This window comes from Meleagris gallopavo, chromosome 5 (assembly GCF_905368555.1).
Source record: "Meleagris gallopavo chromosome 5, MGAL_WU_HG_1.1, whole genome shotgun sequence".
NCBI lineage: Eukaryota > Metazoa > Chordata > Aves > Galliformes > Phasianidae > Meleagris > Meleagris gallopavo.
In genome coordinates, this window is record NC_139408.1 from 29,049,009 (window position 1) to 29,071,547 (window position 22,539).

General features: G+C 35.7%; 1 protein-coding gene across 6 annotated transcripts in view; it reads right to left on the reverse strand.

Annotated features, from left to right (window-relative positions):
- Positions 1-198: 198 nt before the first annotated feature.
- The window catches only part of EIF2AK4 (eukaryotic translation initiation factor 2 alpha kinase 4), a 32,726-nt gene continuing 10,385 nt past the window's right edge, over positions 199-22,539 (reverse strand). For 2 of the 6 annotated variants that reach the window (XM_085225031.1, XM_085225030.1), the window contains 28 exons: positions 21,882-22,294; positions 21,096-21,165; positions 19,964-20,047; positions 18,890-19,012; positions 18,305-18,409; positions 18,114-18,171; positions 17,284-17,363; positions 16,528-16,629; positions 15,937-15,987; positions 14,665-14,901; positions 14,061-14,136; positions 12,714-12,835; positions 11,569-11,618; positions 11,310-11,478; positions 10,711-10,827; positions 9,957-10,022; positions 9,244-9,414; positions 8,567-8,701; positions 8,309-8,416; positions 7,513-7,641; positions 6,454-6,540; positions 5,854-5,966; positions 4,272-4,330; positions 3,619-3,716; positions 2,912-2,980; positions 2,304-2,348; positions 1,092-1,216; positions 199-985 (listed from right to left, as the gene is read on the reverse strand). In XM_085225031.1, the coding sequence (XP_085081157.1) occupies positions 928-985; positions 1,092-1,216; positions 2,304-2,348; positions 2,912-2,980; positions 3,619-3,716; positions 4,272-4,330; positions 5,854-5,966; positions 6,454-6,540; positions 7,513-7,641; positions 8,309-8,416; positions 8,567-8,701; positions 9,244-9,414; positions 9,957-10,022; positions 10,711-10,827; positions 11,310-11,478; positions 11,569-11,618; positions 12,714-12,835; positions 14,061-14,136; positions 14,665-14,901; positions 15,937-15,987; positions 16,528-16,629; positions 17,284-17,363; positions 18,114-18,171; positions 18,305-18,409; positions 18,890-19,012; positions 19,964-20,047; positions 21,096-21,165; positions 21,882-22,294 (3,120 nt within the window). In that variant the 3' untranslated portion in view covers positions 199-927. Of the gene's footprint in view, positions 986-1,091; positions 1,217-2,303; positions 2,349-2,911; positions 2,981-3,363; positions 3,504-3,618; positions 3,717-4,271; positions 4,331-4,841; positions 4,946-5,853; positions 5,967-6,453; positions 6,541-7,512; positions 7,642-8,308; positions 8,417-8,566; positions 8,702-9,243; positions 9,415-9,956; positions 10,023-10,710; positions 10,828-11,309; positions 11,479-11,568; positions 11,619-12,713; positions 12,836-14,060; positions 14,137-14,664; positions 14,902-15,936; positions 15,988-16,527; positions 16,630-17,283; positions 17,364-18,113; positions 18,172-18,304; positions 18,410-18,889; positions 19,013-19,963; positions 20,048-21,095; positions 21,166-21,881; positions 22,295-22,539 lie in introns of those variants that run through there. The other 4 variants (XM_085225028.1, XM_085225029.1, XR_014883579.1 and 1 more) reach the window with 4 other exon arrangements.

Below are 22,539 nucleotides of genomic sequence, written 5' to 3' on the forward strand. Positions count from 1 at the left end.
CTTAAAATAACTTTTTCTGCATAGGATTCAATTTTTGTCTCCCAGGGAGCAGCTGTTGGTTTTGAATGGGAAAGTGTGGGGGCAGGATGGATGTAGGCAGCCAGGCTTGCACAGTTCAGCTTGATATGTTTTACAGATTCAGCTACTATGTTTTATAGAAAGATTTAAGATGAATTAAAAAAAGACAAAACTTTCGAATACATATTTCAAAAAGGCTCAGTAGCCAAACCTTTTATTACCGAAAAGTTCTTCTTCAAAAGTCATTTACAGTGGAAGATAATACATATTCTCTAATCCTTGAACTGAGATTCTCATTTCAGTACTGATGCATAAGGACATAAATGGCATTCTAAGCTGAATTTAAGTAAGTCATTTTACACTTACACAGCTGCTAATTTCCATTGTAAGGGAGCAAGAATTACACAGTAATACGTATCTCTGGCTGTAGTCAGACTGCTTCTTAAATACCTATAAAACATTTATTTCCATTTCTTGGAATAAATTTACAGTTTATATTACAAATGAAATTCCTTTGTGGAAAACACTATTGCCTGTTAGTAAGAGCATCCCATAAAAGATGCTTTAAGCACTAAAACAAAACCTTGCATTCATCTCGGTAACTGTACAGGATGAGCACAGGAACCCTGCAAAGGAAACAAAAATAATTTTTTTAAAATTTGTGTCAGATTCCAATTGTATTCTTTCAAAACAGGAGGAACTCAAAAGTCCCACCCACAAGGAAAGAGGGTCACAATACAGTAGTGGAAACATACTTGAACATATTTGTATTTACTATTCAGTTGTTTGAAGAAAGCAACAAAATAAATGAGAGCAGTTTAGAATTTCTTAGAAAAGGTTTATGAAGTGTAGAATTTAGATTACCTGAAGTGAGGATTAGATGATGTTAACCCCCGATTTTGTTTCATGTTAGCCAAAAATAGCACTTAAAGAAACAGACATACTTCCTGAATATTTCTTTTTTGTACTTGGGGAGAGGGAAGAGGAGAACAAATGAAGAGCAGTTTATTAGATGAAGCTGAAATGCAGAAATCGATGGGATATTTCATGTACCTTTAAGAACCTAGATTTACCTCTTCTCCATTTTGATACTGTAAATTTCATCACAAATTGCTTGCAAGTATGAACATCTCTGTTTTGGCCATCGTGACATCAGTTGTCTCACAGTAGCATCAAAGGCATGTCTGGCTCCATCAAACTAAGGAAGAAAATGACAAGAAACTGTAGTATTCTCTAGTGAAGGAAGTACTTCTCTTGGAAGGATTCAGTATTCTGAACAGTGTAATGTCAATTCCCCTTAATCAAACAGGATATTAAAAGGATATAAATGTAATTCATGCAAACACACGCAACTTGCCTTCATTATTTAAGAAAAGGTGTTAAGAACGAGGCTTTTCAGAGATCGCTTTCTTAAAACAGTTCAGCAAACAAAGAGGCTCTGTCCTTTTAGCAGTGCTGGATGGAATATGAGAATTTTAGCATAAGGGCAGTAAGAATTGAATGATACAAGCTGATCATGTGCCTGTTCCCTTTTTTGAAGCGAGAGATGATAAACTGTCTCCATGTTTTGGAACACTGGGTGTAATAGGTATTTTGAAATGTTCTTATGTTTCACTGAAGTCTGATGACCACGTGAGCACTGCTTCAGAGCAGCATTACGGAAGGTGTTAAAAGGAGTATGAGATCTACATCCATTTACAGGAAGGATGTCATCTGTATTTTTGGGGAGAATGGAGGAGTCTCCAACTGTATTAAGAACTTCTGACTTCAAAGCCACTGCTTTGTCTACAGCATTTTTTTTTCCTAATCAAGTAGCTTCTGAATTGTTAAAGGGGCCTATAATACTTATACATCTTCTGTCTTTCTTGGCTTCACTAAGAAAAGAAGCTTCAGCTGTGTACTCATATCAAATGCCTCTGTGTTTAGGGTCCTCCTTCATTAACAGCTTCAAGAAAGAAACATTTGCTGAGACTGCAAGTTAAAACTTACTTGTTTTGGAAAATGCACAGTAAGTTTGAATTTCAGATAACTACTGGGAAAAATCCATAGCTTTGGATTAGGATCTCCTAATGGTGTCTTGTGTTACTTGGGCATTTCCCAAAAAGGGTTTTCTAGCCTCAGTTAAGCTCTCTGGGCAGAAAATTGCTTTCAGGTTTTAAAGCCTAATTCAAACTCCTCAAAGGAGAAAAATTACAACAGGCAAACCGTACGTTCAGTTTTGTTAAGAACAAAATTTATAACCTGTACTTCCATTAGAGTTTCAACTACAATACTTAATTGCTTACCTCTAATAATAAGAAGTGTATCAGAGTTTCTTTTGGCAGATCTACCTGCAGAAATATCAAGAAATCAAATATTTAACATTTCTATCATCAGTTTGCCAACTGGAGATTAACTGCAGTAAGGGGAGTCACCTTCAGTTCCAAAGGAGCACTCATGCTGACAGTGCTAGGAATATACAAAGGCTTTAAGCATTTAAACTAAACTGTTAACGAGAGATTCCATTATGGAATGTTCCAAATAGGCGCAGGCAAATAGGAAGTACATTTCTTGAAAAGCATACACCAAAGCCTGAAAGCCATATACAACAGCTGGATCGGTTTAACTGTAAGAACAAATCTGGCAGGAACAAGTTATTAAATTACCACAACAGGATAAGTACAGCTTAAGACTTTACAACTAAGTACTTGTTCCATTTTGGTGTGTACAATTGGACAGTACATACAGTCTGAGACACTTCTCAAGCATTAAAGATGCACAATATGGCCAAGAGTTTCTTTGGTTTAATTTGCTGTCTCTAATGTGAGGCTGGTAGTAGCAATTTCTTCCAGACTGCATCATCCAATTCAATTACAGATCTGAAATTAATTCAAGCTTTTGCCAAAATACTTACTGCCAAAATCTCAATTTCACTTGTTTTCTGTTGCAAGTTAGAAATGAATGTCTGCAGTCTTGTTTGAACCTGCCAACAAAAGATGGTCAAAAGTAACACACTGCTTTTGTGACCCACGTTGGGAACAATTGTTCTGTTTCATAGATTATGAGAACAGAAGAGGCTGCTTCTAGCACAAGACGCAGAACTACACATTTAAACTAAAATTCACCATCAATATAATTTTCAGTAACATCCACAACAAACCTTGGTAAGTAGACAGGAAGAGACTGGGTCTGAACAATCTTGCTGTAATGATAAAGGTTTGGTAGTAGCAGTATTGCAAAGCAGACTGGGCTGCACATTAGGTTGTGAAGCCTGGTATATGCAGTTACAAGCTGCCTTCCTGGCCATTAGGTGAGAACCTTTGACTGGAGGGCACAGCAAAGTAGGGCTCATTCTTCTTAATACTTACATACATCAAGTATATATATGTATATAGCTATATAGCAAGCAAGCTACGATAATTTTGCAAAGGTAGCATTTTATAGAAGTAGTTGCAGCCTTACATTAATATTGTCTTCTGTACTTCAATATCTTGAAGCCACTAACCCTAAATAAGCAAACGGAAATTGTCTCTGCATCATCACATCGTGCAATCTTTTTACATTACAATAATACTGTATTTCAGGGGCTTAATTCTTAATACTTATTGGGTGTGGGTGTACCTGAATTTCTTGGCGACGTCTGGCACTGGCAGATAACTTCTCAGGAGCTATAACGCTGACATTAGGCACTACAAGAGTTCCATGCGACTCAAACGCACCTAAAATGCAAATGTAGAGTTTTACATTATATTCTCTCCTAATAGAAAAAAAAGCAGCAAGAAACAGAAAATTCACAAATATTAATAAGCTTAACATGTAGTGTGGGACTCAAAAAGCTGCTGGAAAGTACAGTTAGTCAGGTCCATTGGAGGTGAAATATGCATATAAGTTCTCAAAATGCATGCCTATGACTGTGAAAGGCTGGCTGGCATGAATAAAAATTTGATATTTTATGTCAGAGATCCCTGAAAGTACTAAAAAGTTCCAAATGGCTTACAGAATTTATAAAAGAACTTAGTATACGTAGTATCAAAAAAGGAAAGCTACAGTAAGATTGAAGAAACCATTTAATGCACAGACCCAGGAGACAGTTTGTTTTAATTCACTTTGAAATGTGTAGGGGGAAGAGTTTCTAGCAGATGCACTGCTAGAAAACATGTCCCTGTGCTGACCTTGGCAATACTTTTAGAATGTATGATCCAGCAAGATTTTCTAACAAAACTCAACAGAAAGAGAAATTATTTTCAGTGACTTATTAACTGGAGAATAAATACCTGAACTATTAGCAAATGATCCCTTTTGGTTTGGTACTGAGAGGTTGTCTGAAGTTTCTCTGAAAGTTAACAAGGACAGTTAAGGAAACAACAATAATGAAGGCATGCTCTGATAACACATGGTTTCAGGCTATGGTACATACACACTTATTTCATTCCAACACACATTTATGTTCTGTTCTGGAACAGACAGGAACTCATACAAGATTACATTAGCAAATTTGATGCATCAAGCCCAGAAAATGACAAGCAACTGTACCGCTATTGTATCGGACTGCTGCTTGTCAACAGCACAGCAACCTTTGTGTTAACTTTAGCTACAAACAGCTATGCTGCCCATGATTCAAGAGTGATTTAGATCCTAATGCTAGAATATATTAAGAAAATTTTGTTTCTAAATCATTAACTTAATCAACTCACAGATTTTTGAGAGCTGATGCTGGTGATACCAGAATACCAAAGCAGTATTTATACTTGAGATCTTACAAATCAAAATAAGCTTTTGATTATTTGGATCCATTTGTTTTGACAGTATTATTATGATCGTAATTGTTGCATTTTTATTATTACCAAATATGATTTTTTCTCTGTATTCTGCTCCCAGGATTTAAAGGTAGTCTTTAGAAAGTATGCTTTTCTTTCACAGCATGAAAGAATATATAGATCCTACAGATCTGCCACAGAACACATGAGAATTAGGTTAGCTGCAAAATGCCACAACTGGCAGAGGCCAGATAAAGGAAGAATGAGGAGGTGGGTAGCAGATGTCATCCACCTGTGCACAATATTTCTGAGTTACGCGTTTCATAGCTTAAAGATTTTCTTTACTGTTAATTCAGAAATATTATGGATACCCAATCTGTTGGCTTATTCATATAAACTAGAATTCAGACACTCTGTTCCTGCTATCACTAACATATTTACATACATATGTACACATATGTAATACAGATGAATAAATGAGTGTTTAAGCATATATTTTATAAGGTCTGTGTGTAACAGCTCTACTGCTTATGCACAGCAGTGTAACTGTTGCCTTTCCTATGATTTCTGTTTGCCACAACAAACAGTAATTTCAGCAAAGACACACAGTCCTGCTGCATACCCTGAGTCTTTTGCCAGGTGTTATTTTCACTTGTGCCAGTCAAGGTGTACAGTTGTGCTGGAGTCACACATTCATTTTTACCCTATTAGCGCTGCCTCAAGATGAGAGGGACCTGCTGCTTAAATTCTTTGATTGCAGTGCATGAATGTAAATCACTTCTAGTCAGTAATGGGAATTTGGCGGCAGTCCTGCCATACAAATGATACTGGCGTTTTAGTTGCATTTGAGTTGGATGGATACATACATAGTCTTCTAATTTGTGAAGCACTAACCATGTTTCAGTATAACAGCTTATAGGGAAATCAGTCTCTTAATAAAATTCTGTAGCTAAGCCTTTTGCTTTCTTTTCCCTCAAAAAGAAATCAGTAAAGTTCATATTCTTTATTGAGTACTATCAAGGTTTAACTGAGTATATAATTATTTCATTAAGAAAACCATATTTATGTCTTTACTTTGCAAAGATTTTTTTTTACTTACCTACTACCTCTTTCATCACAGATTTTAGTTTTCAGTTTCTGGACCAGGTGATCTACTAAGTCAGATTCAAAAATCCTTTTCTCCGTCTGTCTGTCTTTCTCAAAGGATTTCACCTATGATGTATTTCAGTGATTCTTAACATTGTTTCTTAAAACAGCATGTGAATAAATGTCTCTAGACCAAACTGGGTTATTCACCTTTTAAAGGTGAAGCAGTCATATGGAAGAAGCTGTCATCATTAGCTATCAATGACTGTTCATTAAGTCTTTGATTTCCATATATTTTCAACCAACTAATTTATTCCACATTCCCAAAGCTTAAACTATCTCATCTACTTTTATCTCATGTGATAGATAACATTGAACAAAATGGTTCAGAGGTGCAGATACCACATTAATAAGAGCTTATTAGATTTGGGGCTTTTTTTTTTTTTTTTTTTTAACATTCTAGTACTTAGCAGCCAAACCTACGTTTACTTGAATTCCATCTACTGAAATACTTTATAGAAAAATGTAATGTTCATGATCCTAAGAAATAAAAAATATAGAACAGATTTATCAACCTGAAACACTGCTGAATGTTCTCTGATACCAAGCTTACCTTTACATGACTTCCTTCTTTGTCTGATACAAGAGCTACATATGTAATCCCAGAACATCTGCAATACTCCTGCAGTTCTTCCTGGGACTGAAATAGAAAAAGGGAAAGAGGAATGGGATGGAAATTTAACAAATTATAAAATGATCACTTAAATAATCAGTTTCCCATCTTGAGTTATAATAACTTTATATGCAGCAGTTACATTCAATATGAAGAGTTAGTAAGGCTTTCCTCGCTCAGAACAAGTCCAGGAGATGAAACTTAATTTTGCGTGGATACATTCACCTAACATTCTTCAAGAATCAAAATTTAAGTCTATACTCTAGGCAGTCTGCCTAAGCCCTGCAGTCCCAGTTCCTTCACAGAACGGTTGGCTGGATCCACTTTACGGGCAAGGCATGCTCACCAGCACACCACCTCCCAGCTCTCCAGCCCTTTTAGCAAGGCAGCTTTGGGGTAAATGACTGTTTCCTCTTTGCCATCTGTCTTCCAAAAGGAATCATTAGTAATAGAAGATAAGTGAAATGCGGTCCAGTCTCCTTTCAGCGTAAGTGAAGATGCAAGGACAGTCTGCAACGTACAGCTGCCTTCACGGTAATCTATAAATGCCTTTCATGCATTTCAACAGATCTAGAAGATACCTGGAACCAACCAAGGTCTATTTGGAGATCCATTCTGTTAGGATGGCACCTTCAGGTGACCTCCTTCACTGGTACAAAATGTGCTTAAATGAGGCCAGTTAGCTCTCATTTAATTTATTCTGTGACTTTTCTCCTTATTCCAATACACCTTGGACTCTGCACTCAGTTTATAATCAGGGAAGGTCACTTAATTCCACCGTGCTGTGAGGAGCTCTCCTACAGATTTTTGAAAGGTCTGGAAGCTGAAGAGCACTGCAGGGACAGTGAGAATCTACCCAAACAGCAACCTGCATTCTCAGTTTTCTGAATTTGTGATTCAATTACAACTAATTCAAAAAAAATTGAAAAAGTATGATCTCGGCCTGTTCTAATCTTAGAGAACAGCAACGTAATTAATACATGTAGATAGAAATTCTACCTGGGACCAGTCGTACATTATTTCAGCTGGAATTCCTGCAGTCCAGAGTTTCTGAACAATATTGATAGCTCTCCCCATTGACATCTGACCAACACTTACAACCAGCAGGTCACATGAGCTGACAGAAATCTGGAGGAAAAGTAAGAACAAGGGGGACAATATTAGCCACCAGACCTTTTCCACTTTATTAATGCAGTTAAAAGTAACTAAGGAGGATACATTTTTCAAAGCCTAACAACCTGCAAAAGGTGTTAGATCACCTCTTTCTAGAGCCACCAAAGCACATTTGGAGGATGCTGAAGTTTACTCTTTGACAAAAAGCAACTGCAAAGCCTCAGCCTGCAAAGCCTCCTACCCTATTCAGTTCTTCCTTTCCCAATGAACTTAGCAATGTTAATTTATTCTTACAAATAAGTTAATGAAATAACATGTTCCACAACCAAATGAAATAGTGTGACATACAAAGTCCATTTTCTTACAGTTCCTTCCTGGAAGAGCAAAATAAGAATAAGCTGAATATCCACAGTTGTATTCTTTCATCTGAAACAGCACTTAAGCAGAGGAAAGTCCCATTACATTAAAAAGTTATAAAACTGAAGATTCCCTGTTCCCTTGCTTTATTAAATAATGCTATGTGTAGACACAGAACAAAACAAGTCAACTTGATGTGTGCTGTTTCAGAATGTTTTTTTGGATCACATCTTAATCTGTTATTTTTTGTCCATCTGTGGTTACAGGTAAGTTACTGTCAGAAGTAAGCAAACGAACATTCCCATCTCCCCGGCACCAAACTTACAGTATCCTCCATACTGGAAACAGCAGCAGTTATTTTATCTATAGCTATGCTGACTCCAACAGCTGAAGGCACCGGTCCTACTGCCTGCGGTCCTCTAAATTGTGGGATCTGAAAGACAAAAGGAAAAAAAAAAAAAAAAAAAAAGACAAAACTAAAGAACCAAATAGATATCTTTGGAAAATGTCAAAAAGATTTTTCACTTTTCACTTCTTTGTGTTCTCTTTTCCTATAAATTCATTAGAAGAGATGTACACACACCAGGTGATCGTATCTGCCCCCTGCAGCAAGAATTTCAGGCACAGTTCTTTGCCTTCTTTTGATGTATGCTACGAACTGGAAGATAATACCGTTGTGTTGCTGTATTTTGTAAACTAGTCCCAGATTTATGGAAATCTGTAAAATAAAAATACATACGTGAACAATTCCTCTACCATTACTGGTTAATGTAATTCATTTCCTATTAGGTGTATGTGCTGACAAAACTGTTCTCACATAAGAAGACATATAGAAAGATTATCTCCAAAGATTAAGATACAATTAAAAAACAAGGAAAGAATACTTTAAGCTTAACGCATCACAAGAAAACTAAACAGCAAGCCTTAAGGAAAGTGGAACATGATCAGTAACCATCAGCTTTCTACATTTAAAAAATATTTATAGCTCATTTCAAAACTCAACATTTCTTTATGCTTCAATCTTGGTTGGAAAGAAAATCCCTTTGTAATTAGATAGAAATGGAGGCAGAGACTTCCAAACAAAAAAGATCTTGTTCTTCAAACAGCTCTCCCAAAATGACTATCGATATTATTACCTGCCATCAAAGATCTTTCAGTGTGCTTTTTCTACTCTCAAATATCATTAGTTTGTTTTGTGATAAATTGCAGGGCCAAGAAGCCTACAAACAACTGATTTATTAGCAGAGTGTTTCTACAAACCTGAAGTTTTATTCCAAGTTGCTTTAGCAGACCGATTATTTCCTCTAGATCCTTCATACCATGCTTCAGCAGCTGAGTCACACCTGGCTTTTGTTTTATCATTGTGTTTAAAAATGGAAATACATTACTTGCTTCTCCCTTCTGCTCAATGAACCTGTAGAGTCGAGAAAGCTAAAAACAAAACCAAATAAAGATAGCACCAGTGAAGGTGCTCATAACAGACCACTTTGAGAAAAATGGAAAATATTCGTCTGTACGATTAAAATATCAGCCTTTTTTTGCTTGTTTGACCTAGCAGCCTTTGTCTACCTACTGAGTTGAGGAAAAGAATGGACACGTACAATTCTCATTGGGGCATCCAGAAGTCAACACAACTTTCTGTATTGACGCTCATCAACGGTTGCTTACTTTTTTTTTTTTTTTAAATTTCTCTCAGTTTGTTTTACTACGTGTCATTGTACAGAATTCCATCTGTCCTTTCATTTCCATAGTCTCAAAAATATGTTTAAGAGAAGAGAGAAACATGGAAAGTAGCCATACTTCAATGGAGAGCAGAACAAACTCAAACCACTTTCAAAGAGATTAATCTGTTTTGGACAGTGGATTTAACAGTTGATTCTTTTTATCCTGGTTGAGTAAATTTCAAAGTAAATAAAACTTAAGTAGCTTATGGCAAGTTATGGGGAATTTAACAACAAATTAAAATTACTCACGCTATTTGACGTGAGAGAGAGATTACAGAATTTGGCTTCCACTTCTCTTTTAGTTAGCTTTTCAGTCTGCAAGAGAAACAAGTGCAAACATATTCAGAGCAAGTACATTACAGCAAACATTACTGCTGAGAAGAATTAAAACACAAGGTTCCAATGCTTTTAATTACAGGCTCTATTTACAAACTTCAATCGTACCGCAAAAAAGCAAAGCTGATAAGTAACACATTTTCTACTTATGTTTTAGTGAGGCCATATTTGGCTTAATCTATGGAAGAGGAAGAAGTATAAAAAAGTAAACTTCTGTTGAAAAGCACTTCTGCGTAAATAATACAAGAATTCCCGTGTGTTAATTAAAATGATAACAAAATAATTAGAAACTGAATCATAAAGCATTATGAAATATACATTTTTTTTATTTAAATACTACCTTAATAATTTAATTTCATCTATTTTCTTTGCTTATTAAGTGGAAAAAAACCCTATGATATTAAGATACATTTATTTTTACCAGTTCTCAACTACACATGAATACTTATTTAAAAAATTATCTCAAAACATCCAAATTGAGAAGTAACAGAGAACATATTAATCTGAGTTCACTGCTCAAAGGTAGGCAGCCCTTATATCTAACAGGATGTTCCTTGTTACGCTGGCAGTGTAACAAGGAACTGTTACTCATTTTTAGAGATAGCTCCTCTAAGTAAGATACCCTAAATTATGTCTACGAAGATTAGTTTAATAATTCATATCTTACCACAGCATCACAGAGAATGATGTAAACTTGATTGAGTTTATCCTCTGGTATCCCACAGTGCAAAAGTATAGCTTTCAGTAAGGAAGTATGGTTCAAGTAGATACTGTAATTTCTTTCCTGAGTTTAAAAAATAATAATTAAAAAATAAAAAAATTAAAAAAAGGAAGAAAACAAGAGGAACGTTTTATTAGCATTCCTATTTACTTAAACACTAAACAAAACACACATGCAAGAAGAAAACTCACAGACAGTTTTTAAACCTTCAGTAACATCTCCAACTGTTCAGACCTCTCCTTCCATCACCTTACCTTTCATTTATAAATAAAGAATGGCAGTGATTGCTCCATTCTACAGTAATTACTTGCCCAACAGAAGGCAGATCTATTTCAGTGGCACTGTAGGCATGCAACTAGTATTTCTGATGCACACACAAACTTTCGCATCATTTAATGTTCACCTACAAAAACACACAACAGTGTTCTACACATGACTATTGATAAAACCTGTAAGCAGAAAGTTCTGTACATTAGATTAACATTTTAAGATGGAAAAAGAGGAAAAAAAATACATAAATCAAAAGGTATGATTAGAGAATCTACCTGTAGCACTGAAAACTCCTGAATGATTTCTGAAATTGCATAAATTGTTTCTGCTAAAGGCAAAAAGCTATTTCCAGTGGATGTAATAATGTCAAATGCACATTCCAGAAGTTCTTTGGGATGACAGCGGTCTAACTTCCGAGGTCTGAAAACTCGCTCTATGCAGTATCTGAGGGAAACATTGAAGATCGAATCAGCATCTTCAGCATTCATTGTCATCAAGCACAGCATCTCTGCACAACATCCACATGTCCCTTACCTTTTCAAGTTTGATATATTGTTTCTAGCTACAAATCTTGCAAAAGGAATCTGGAAAACAAAATACATAAAAATTGTTAACAAAACTAGTCTAGTGATGTCCTTAAGCGGCAGGTGAATTACTGGTATGCATCAGCATTTCTGCTCTCACAAGTAATGTGCCATAAATATTTGCCGTGGCCAAATAACATAAATCATCTTTGTGGCAGGTCTTAAACAACCACACACACACACGAAAAAAAAAAAACAACGGAAAACAAAAAATGTTCCTATGACTGCTTGGAGAAGGATGAAATACATCATAAACTTGTCTTGAAGCCTATTAAAATGTACTATCGGCTATTTTGTTGTTTAGAGAAAGATCCCAAAAAATTGTTTAATTAATCATTGATCAACGCATTTTCCAAAACAAAAAAATCCATAAGAGAGATAAATACTGTAGATGCTGCACATGTTCTTAACTGTAAATCACACTGTTTAACTGAATGTTCTAAATGCAAAGGAAGGGTGAGTCACACTGATATTAAATTAATGTAAGAGATAAAAGGTCAGGTTATTTACCTGTCAGTAATAAACACAAAAATAAAACTTAAAGCAATTAAGTTTTAATTAAGTGCAAAGCAATTAACAACACTAATATTGCCTATAATTGAGTAGTGCTGAATCATGAATAGTAAGACTTCGGCTACACATGCAGCAGTTCCTCTCAGAGGAGAATGATGCTCAACTGTGTGTGTTCGAGAGGGACATAAAAGTGGACAGAATGTTGCATGTTCTTTAGAAAGACATACAAATAAGAAAGGGATGAGAATATTTTCATTTATCATGGGTAAAATTATTTGTCTCAAGTACGCACAAGGAAAAAAAAAAGCAGCAGTGACATCTACCACATCTATAATGTAGCATTACCTTTACCTTTGGTTAAAAAAAAGAGAAAAGGAAATAGTGCACCTCTTCCCTAAATTGTCAGGGCTGCAGCTGTCAAAACCAGGAGGGCAGTATTAAAAAAACCACAACAGATGCTGAAAGATGTACTGCTTCAGCAGTTAGGGAAAGTGTACACCTAAACCAAACTCAGTGAGCTAAATGTATGGACAAACAGTACTCTTCAACCCCAGCACTTCCAGCAAGAAAGATATTACTTACTCTGAGGTCATAAGGAAGCATAACCAGCATCCCACTGTGATCCATCAAATAGGAAGCTTCATTATGTTCATACAGTTTTTTATTTCTAGGCATTAGCAATGGAGTATGCAGCTTGATGGCTCCTGCACAAAACCAACAAAATGCTATTATTTTCCATTTCAGAAGTAACATCTGTTTTTGCAAACTCATAAACAACTTTGCAGCGATCAATATCTTTTAAAATTACATTCTTTTAAATGTCCTTAAATAGTGGAAATGGAAAATCTATTAAAGAAACCTATCAAACAGACTTTGATGTTCTGTCTTCCACGCTCAGAGTGCAGCCATTGTTCTATTTGAATCTAATTTTCACTGAAACTACTATAAATGATAATATCACTAATCACAGAAAAAAATACTTGGGGGAAAAAAAACTTAAAAAGCTCCAAATATAAGGAAATGTTTTTAACTGTTACAGATGGCAGATAAAATCTAAAGGAAAATATATCCGGCTCCCCTGACTTAGAATCTGACAATTTTTCACCCTTTTAATCTCCAAGCTGCTGATAAATCCTAAGAAGTTTGATAAGTTTTAATGGAGGGAAAAGAAGTAACTCATCTTTATTTGGCTTCATATTTCCCAGTCTCTCTGCTTTTATACTGCGAAACCCTGATTGTGTTCAATCAGTTTGTGATATACTAGGAAATCTTCCGGTTTCTGTTTTAAAGATTACTCATTTTTATAGAAAATATAACAAACCATACAATAGCACCATGTAAAACATTTCAAATGGGACAGTATGTATATAAGTTTTCTTCCTTTTTTAAAAGCTAATTTGAAGCAAATACTAATGACTAGATGAAGTCATAGAGAGAAAAACCATTGAAGACTGTTGAAGATCATAGCTCTGGCTCAGGAAGTTTCCCAATGGCACATCATTTCTAAGAGAGTATCAATGAAAGCACCATTGTACGGCTGCTCTGTTCTTACTTCCTTTCCTTGGCCATTTGCCTTCTGGCTACATTCAGAGGGAGGGTGCGATGTCACATGGATGTTTGGTCTTTCACTATAGGCCTATCCATATATTTATACCTAAATTTAACATAGCATTCTGCATCTGAAAGCTCCTACAGGTTCATCAGAACCAGATACATTCAAAGATGTAATTAAGATTTTAACCGTTCTTTCTATGGAAAATTTAAATCATTCAGACTTCAAGTTAACAGCTAGAAATTTAGAATTTCGAGTAATACACAACTACTTTTGAACAAACTTGGTGACTCATGATAGCAGCAAAATCGTTCCTTTCCCTTAAATCCACTCAGTCATGAAAAAGGGAAATGAACAAGTTTTGTAAACATGCTCACCGTGTCTTTTAAATATCCGACTGATAATCTCGCACACGTGCTGCTGGATCTTGGCTGCCCAAACAGAAAAACTGCCCTGAAAGCATCACAAATAAAAAATACATATATAATTTTTATGCAAGGAACATTCCACTTAATATAAGTAAAAAACATTGTACTATCTTCTTTCACTATATTGCTTCCACAACAAAAAAGAACAATAGCTATACAAAGCATCATTTTACTGTCACCTTGCACTTTACAAAGATTTAAGAACTTAGAGGATTATGTTACCATCATGAGAATGGGAGAAAACACTCAAAGCCAACAATTTATGTTGGCAATCAGATGCTAAGTACTATCAGTTTAAGAGAGGTTAAGAATAAAGCTTATTTCTTCATTGAAGAATCAATGTAAGGTTAAATACAAAGCAGGTTATGTGGGTCCCATAGTGCAAATGTGCAGCTCTAAATAGTAACTCATGTGAAGGTTGATTTTAAGAGAGAAAGCAATTATCTCATGCGTGCTTTGCAGTCAACCATAACAACTTTTTTTTGTGGTTGATTTTTAAAAATCCAACAGAGGAAAAAAACCAAAAACCCAACAGCCCTTAACAGCTACAAACCTTCAGTGTATCACTGTCATAGGTGTAGTCTATAGCTGGAGATATACGCTGTGAAAATATCTGACTCATCATAGTGCGGTAGGCCTTGCCATCCACATTGGCTAAGGTATGGTGGAGCACTTCATGAAGCTCAGACTCTTCCATTTGTGGTGGTGGAAGATGTTCACTTTTTAAGAGCTCCACGGCTGTTGGTCTTGCTGCAGGGTCATGGTTCAAGAGCCACGTAATAACCAATCTCTACAAGTTAAATCAAAATTTTATTGTTTTTCTTATGCTATCAGTCTTAAAATAAGCATTCTTAGTTACATCACGGGAATAAGATACTGAGACTATATAGGAGAAAAAGGAAATCGGGGTTTGAATCTTTAGGTTGGGTAATTCTTTACTTACTCCAAGTATCTTTTGTTGTGGTATTACCTGAATAAAGAACTACTAGAACAAACTGTTAGAAATTTGTTAGTCCATTTACATCTCTGGGGAGAAAAAAAACCACACTGTGACATTTATTGTCCTATGCTATGCAAGCTCTGGCATCTCTATGAACAAAATCAAGAGAAAAGAGAATCGCATGCATAACAAAGGTTTGTGAGTTACAGACACTAAGGAGTGTATTTCAGTATACTGTGTAAGATAGAAACCTTTTTATAGCATTAGTGAGACAGACTGCTGTTTCACTACCAAAACAGACAAAAAGTTAATGCTGTTAAAGAAAGAGTCCATTTGCACAAGGAAAAAAATTTTCTCAGATGATTCAGAAAAAATTACACTGCACCTTATCACTTCTTTCCTCTGCCATGGAGGCATAATAACTAAATAAGATGAAACAAAAAGAAAAAAAGAAACTGTTCGAATCCATTGAGTACCTGTTGAATCAAGTTTCCAAAATAACTCTTGGCAGAAGTATTCAAACTTAGAGCATTAATTTATGTTGTATCTCTTCCCGTTCTGTGACGCAGATCTCTTTCAAACATTTAAGGGTTAAAAAAACAAAACTGCAATTACTTTGTGTCTAAAAGGTAAAAATTGTCCCTCAGAGTCTTAAAGGTATGTAGGCAAATTCTGCATTTCTTCATGACTGCGCTTCGGGAATTCTGTAAATAAGCATGTTTCCATGACAACTTTATTATTCTTTTGAGATCTCTTTCTTTCTTTGTCCTAATGTCAGGTAGTAACAGTTTGGCAGGAATCATTAATTTAGAATTAAGTGGGGAAAAATAGTAACAAGTGTTTCTTGATAGGGTTATCTAGTAGTTAAGATGTCTTCAAAATTACCTGCTTTGCATGCTTGACTTCATCGAAGTCTTGAGGAAATAAAATACTGGGCTACAAAACAAACCACATTTGAATTAGAACAGCACTGTTTGTGCAAGCTGTCTTACAGAGACCGAGCACTGTTTCTGACCACAGGGGAAGTAAAAACAAAAACAAACAAACAAAAAACCATGATAAATTTAGTTTGAGGAGCTAACAGAAAGAAGAATGTTACTGAAATGCACGTATGTTTGTGACGGACAATCCATACTCTCAGTCACTTATCAACAACAAGTAAACTGGTTCTTGAGAACTCACTGGGTATAAACCCAGCTGTACTAAAGCCATGATCTGTTTATTGTTGAAGATTACACCTCTAGTGTCTTGCAATAGAAAAATTAATTTCATTGAGACAGAACACTGACTAATGGCAATAACATTAAGAAATCCAAAGTACATTAAGAAAATGCCACTAGGAGCCCCAATTCTTCCAATTATTCTTCCCTTCTACTTTTTCTTCTTTTTGTTTGTAAAGCACACTCCATGGAAACATCTTTGCTTCTCTTAAGCTATCTGATGCTCAGAATTGATCCTTTATACCTGAATACTTACTAATCTTAGCTGACCAAGAACAAAGATCCTTTCCGATGCAGTACTCATGGGGTGGTAGGACATTTCAAAGAATATTATACCCAGACTGAACAGGTCCACTTTCTAGGGAAGAAAAAATATAAAATCCACAACTGTTTCTTTTAGATTTCCATGGAAGATGACAGCAGAAAAAATGCTTTGGTTAAACTTTGCGTTATAGTACAAGATGTAAAAGGTGTGGGTTGCCTTTATTTGCTTTTCTGTTTAACTTTTTAAGGGACATAATCCATTAAGACTTGTTAGACTTCAATTACTTTTATCCTCACAGCACTGCCTTGACATAAAGGACTCCATTTCACTTTTAAAACACTCCTGCTTTGAGATTCAGCTTCTTTGTGCATATAACCAGGATGTTCTGTAATTAAAAAAAAAAAAAAAAAAAAAAGTACTGCCATCCCCTAAAATGACAATCTAAGAATCCAGGAGAGCAATTCTAATGATGACGTTTTTCTTAAGCAAAGACTCTCAGATTTCTAACCTATTCATTTATAAAGATGCTCCTTTCAACATCAAGTTGCTTGCATATAGCCATGGCCACAGCACAGGCATCCTTTTACCTTAGTCTACTCTTAAGCAAGGGAATGAGAAATATCCCTTCATCTCAGCAGACCCACCATATCCTTTTCCATCTCGATTTCATCTCTGTTGAGCATGAGTGACCAGCATTGTACCCACTACCTTAGATTCCAAGCTGCCTTTTAGTAAGTCTAATCATACCTGATTGTATGTAGATTTTGTGTTTCCTTGGACCTCTGGGCTGACATACAGTGCAGTGCCAACCATCCCCGTCAAATTACCTACAAAGCAAAAGATGAAAGCATTTGTTTCAAGAAAGTAGGAAACGTGGCATCAAAGTCAAGAAAACTTGATCGTCTTTTGTCCTCATTCTTTCCAGGATGAAATGCAGATTGTTCTAAGAGATACCCAGACATGAACAGATTGCAAAACAGTTCTCAACTTCACACATGAAATGTACATGTCTGTCTATACTGCCTACATCCTATCTATTGCTCTGTAGAATTTTAGTAGGTCAGCACAACTCCATTTCACTTCTAAAGCACTCATCTTATGACAGAAAATATACTAAAGTTTTCTCAAAGCACAAAATTCATCCCAATATGGAAAGTGTTAAAGCCAAACAAAAAACAAAACAAACAAACAACAAAAAAAAGCAAAGGCAATCAAACAAAAATCCTCAAATCTTGAAATTATCCTATACAGAGAATAGAAATGCAGATGGAACAGATATACAGGATCTCCATATATCTCACCATAATAAAAGTGTCAATCAATGGCAGAAAGCTAGTAGTGGAAGCAAATTTGGTCAGATAACTGCCCAAACTGCCAAATTATATGGAACACATCCATCTAGAAGTTGCATTTTTTTTCCTACAAAAACACATATTTGTTTATAAAAAACATTTTTTTTATTTGTAAAACACGTTTTATTTTCAAAGAAAGAATGGAAGTTATAACAGAGTACGTAAGATTTCCATATATAAGAGTTTGCTTAAAATCATTTAGAACAAGCTACTGTGTACACTAACCTGATGGGTCATAGTTAGCAAAGCTATCCGAGTGATTTTCTTCTTGCTTAGAGACTGCCTGAAATGAGGAAAAGAGATACACGCAGTGAAGATTATGGCATTCACAATATAATCGTTATCTTCTATGTTCATCTTTCAGGTTTTTACAACACCAAATGCAAATTGTTTAATTCACTTTTGGCTGTACTCACTGCATTTGCTGGATGATCTGTAGCTAAACCAAAATCACCAATTTTCACGTGATCATTGGAATCTAAAAAAATGTTCACAGGTTTCAGGTCTCTGTGGATCATTCCCTGTTAAAGCAGGAGAGCAACAAAAAAAAAAAAGACTGATAACATAAGAAACAATAAACACAATGCAAAATGTAAATCTTTATAATAGACTGAAAAACAGTGTTATATTAATTATTCTATAAGAAGTGGAAAATCTATTGCATTAAGTCACCAATGACTAATTTTGAAGACTGTAGTTGCTAGTCCAGAAGCTAAAAACAACCCTTGGTGTTAACACATATCTAAAGCAACATTTTTAAAAGGAGGCAATTTTTTTTATGACAAAAAGGAAAAAATCTGAAGTGATTCATTGCAAAATTAAAATTGATGAAAATTAATTCCAAAACCCTAGAACTGAATAGAAATGGCAAGAGAAAGGACCACTAATAAACGCAATTATGTAGAATCAAAAGTTCAAAATGAATAGAATAGGATGGAATAGAATAGAACAGGTCATAGCATATATGTGAGAGACAGGTTGTAACTGTCACACTTGCTCACCTTCTCATGGATGTAAGCTAACCCATCCAGAATTTCTCGGAAAAGCCTCCAAAGCCGACTGGTGTCTTCATACAACCCTCGGTCAATGGTATCCCTCAGTGTGCTCTTTTCACAGTATTCCATCTTCAGTTGTGCATACGTAGGAGAGAGAGGGAAGAAAGTGAGTTTTGTCAAGGAAAAAAATGATCTGAAATTTCTGTGAGAGAAGAGAAACTGTGAGAACCTTAATGCCCGATTCCAAAAACACAGTTCAGAAGCAGATAATATCACCTAAACATTCAGGTGCTTGGAATTCTCCTCAGATGTGTTTTAGCTAGAAAATACGCTCTCCTGAGTCCTATCTCATTTTCAGGAGCAACAGTACTAGCTTCCTTAATAGTCTGTTCTCAATCACAACATTAAAAAAGATGAAACCATAATGCATGTTCAAACCAGACTTTGAAATACCCGTGGCTTTACTTTTCTTGACTCCTTGACTGCTTGTTTTATGCTATATACAGCACATGAAAACAAACATAAAAAAAAATATCTAATTCCTTCTAGCTGCAACTCCCTTCCAGACAAGGGCTACCAATAACTGCTTTATAAAAGACTGCATGCAAAACAGTCAACTGCTAACTTCTCTGTTAGTCTAAGTCTTAACAGAAAAGACATGTTTTCAGAAGTAAAGTCTGAAGGTTCAAACTTGAATGAATTTTCTTTTGTTAGGGTCACAAAATGGCTTTGCAAATTACTGTATTTCCTGTTAAAAATAGTGTATACATTGTGGTTCATCTGAAAAGAAAGAGGAAGTTTTCACATCTGCGAACTACATCTTCAAATACAACAAGTACAGTACAAAACAACGGGAGGCATTGCACAGTGCCCTCCCCCCAGCCAAACCTTCTAGAAAACCAGTCTACTGCATAAACAACACTGAGATTAGTCTCATTTTGTTTTTAAAATGTAATTACTTTTCATTACTTTTCTCATGGAAAAACAAAACAAAGCAAAAAAAAAACAACCCAACATCAATTTATTTTTGCTAATTGGAATAAACAGCATCCTTTCATCTAAACACACAAGCAGCCTAACCTGGATGTACAGATAATGCACTGTTTGAATGACTGGTGTTCTGTCTTCTTCTTCGTGGCTATTCTTTTCATTGCCTTCTTCATCCTTTATTGCAGTAAAAGTAACAGAACAGTTAATTACAGGAAGCAGTCCAGAGCTTTTTTACGCATCCTATCATTTTTATTGAGATGAACACATTAATGAAAACTCATCTTCTATGTCTGGGTTTTAATATTAGCAAACTAATACACTGACGCTTTCATAACACCCACTGCTTCTACATCTGCTAGAAGAAAAGGTATGACCCAATTCTCACTTTTGAAGTGAAAACAAATAACATTTTTGCCATAACTAGACACTGGAGGAATAAAACTTCCAAAATACCTGGACAGAATCTAAATCTCTAAGTATGTTAGGTTAAAATAGAAATTAATAAAAAATAAAGCATGCTTAGTAAAAGGAAAAATAAAAAAGGAGAAAAATCAATGACATTGGTATAATATATCAGTCTTCCCTATCCCTTCCTGATAGAAAGTACACTGCCACCTAACTAAACATGTATCAGGCCAACGTACATTTTAAGAGAAAGGAGAAAATCAAGGATCAATAAGAGCACTTTACAAACCCTCAGGACTGGCCATAACAGATTCTACATGCTGTAGAAAATTCTGCCCATTAGGTTTCTATGATAGAATCCTCTGACTTTTTACAGCACGTGGTGAGATTCAACATCAGAGCCACTATAACATCACACACATCATTCTGACCTTCTGTCTCTTTTTGACTGCTACGAACATGTCACCAGTTTGAAAAAGTAGCTAGTGTGAATGAACAGACTGGTTTAAGTCCCCTAAAAGTTGGATGGAATTTAGTACATACTAAAATCCTAAACCTACAATAACCAGGCTCATGATTATAAAATATAGATCACGTTTAGCTCAATGACACTGTGAGAAACAAATTCCAGATTAGCTGCATCAGATAATCATTCTGACGTAGCTCATGATGGCACAATATTTGCTGGCATTAACATAACCTTGCATGATTCTGTATTTACACCAGATGTGAAACAAAACCTCTCAAATGATCTGTTTGCTTGTCAAAGACTATTCTGTGACATTTCCGTTTTTACTAGCTTTATCCTTGTACTTACTGGAGGATGACCTTTACTGTTCTCATCCTCGTTATCAAAAACTATTTCACTTTCAGAGTCTGTAGTTGGCCTATTAAAAAGAAAAAAAAAAAAAAGTTTTAGTTTTAAACAGACATTACCAAGAAACATTTAGTCAGAAACCTTGAGCCTATATTTGCTGGGGAAAAAAAGAAGAGAAATCAAAGCTTTTGTTGAATAACTTCCTATATGCCTTTAAAAAAGCAAATGCATCCTGCTTGCAAAGCAAACTTCGACAACTCAGTCTTTTAAAAAAAGGCACATATTCCTATCAGTAGGATTTAATTTCTGTACACAGTAAGCAAAACAACGGTAAGTTCACTTGCAATACAATGCTTAAACAAGAACAACACAAGCAAAGGAACCATCCCATATCCAGTGGCAGGTATTGAATACGTTACTGAAATCAAAAGAAGAAAGGATGAGTAGGGTATCTGGGGGGGACGTTTAGTTTTTATAATTTATTACTAACATTATGTCTTAAGGTTGGAAGAAAATCCAACATAAAGAAAATAAGCAGCCATGCATTCTGAAACAAATGGTAAGAAACTTCAAGAAGCACAAACCCACTTTCCTCTTATACCTACAGTAACTACAAATCTTCTCCCTGGCTATCCAGCTGCTGGCAAACACAGGACTTTCTTTTAACCGGAGGACTGAAGAAAAATGCAGGGAATCAGCTTCAAAGTGAGAATGGTAAAAGACACAAGCTTGGAACACTCGACTATGCTAACGTTTCTTACAGTGCTAATGGTGAAGACTACTTACAGAAACGAATGTGAGAACACCCCATCACCATCATCATCGTCATCATCACTGGACTCCTGATCAGCTCCACTGAATTTGTTGCTGGAGGATCTCTCACACGAAGTACTCCACTCAACTGAACTTGTCAGAACCGGGGGAGGAGCATTAGCTTCCACATCGTTTGTCTCCTCTGCCGTAAGGATGAGACCTGCTTTGGTGGGTGTTCTTTTGTCTTCAGATGTCTCAGATGATGACACAATGGGAACAGGACTTTCGTGTTTTTCTATCCAAGCATTATAATACCTCACAATATTTTCATGGTTTAAACGGGAAAGTAACGTTACTTCTCCCTTAATCCTCCGAAACTGCTTACTGGCAGTGTTTATGCGGATACGTTTTACAGCATAATAGCAACCATCAAGCTTATTTCGCACCTGAAAAATTTGAATAAATCTGAAGTCAAATGCTTATAAACACCCCACCAAGCACAGCCAGACCCTAAATAATTTCATGGAAGTGGGAAGTTTTCCCTGCACCTGGGAAACAACAACAACTGAAATACAAGCTTCTCCATACTGTATGGGGCTCTTAGCAGGCTCCCAGTAATCTCTCTCAAAATTTATCAGCCTACTCAGCTCCAGATGAAAAGCACAATACAGGTACAGCACACTGGAAAGCC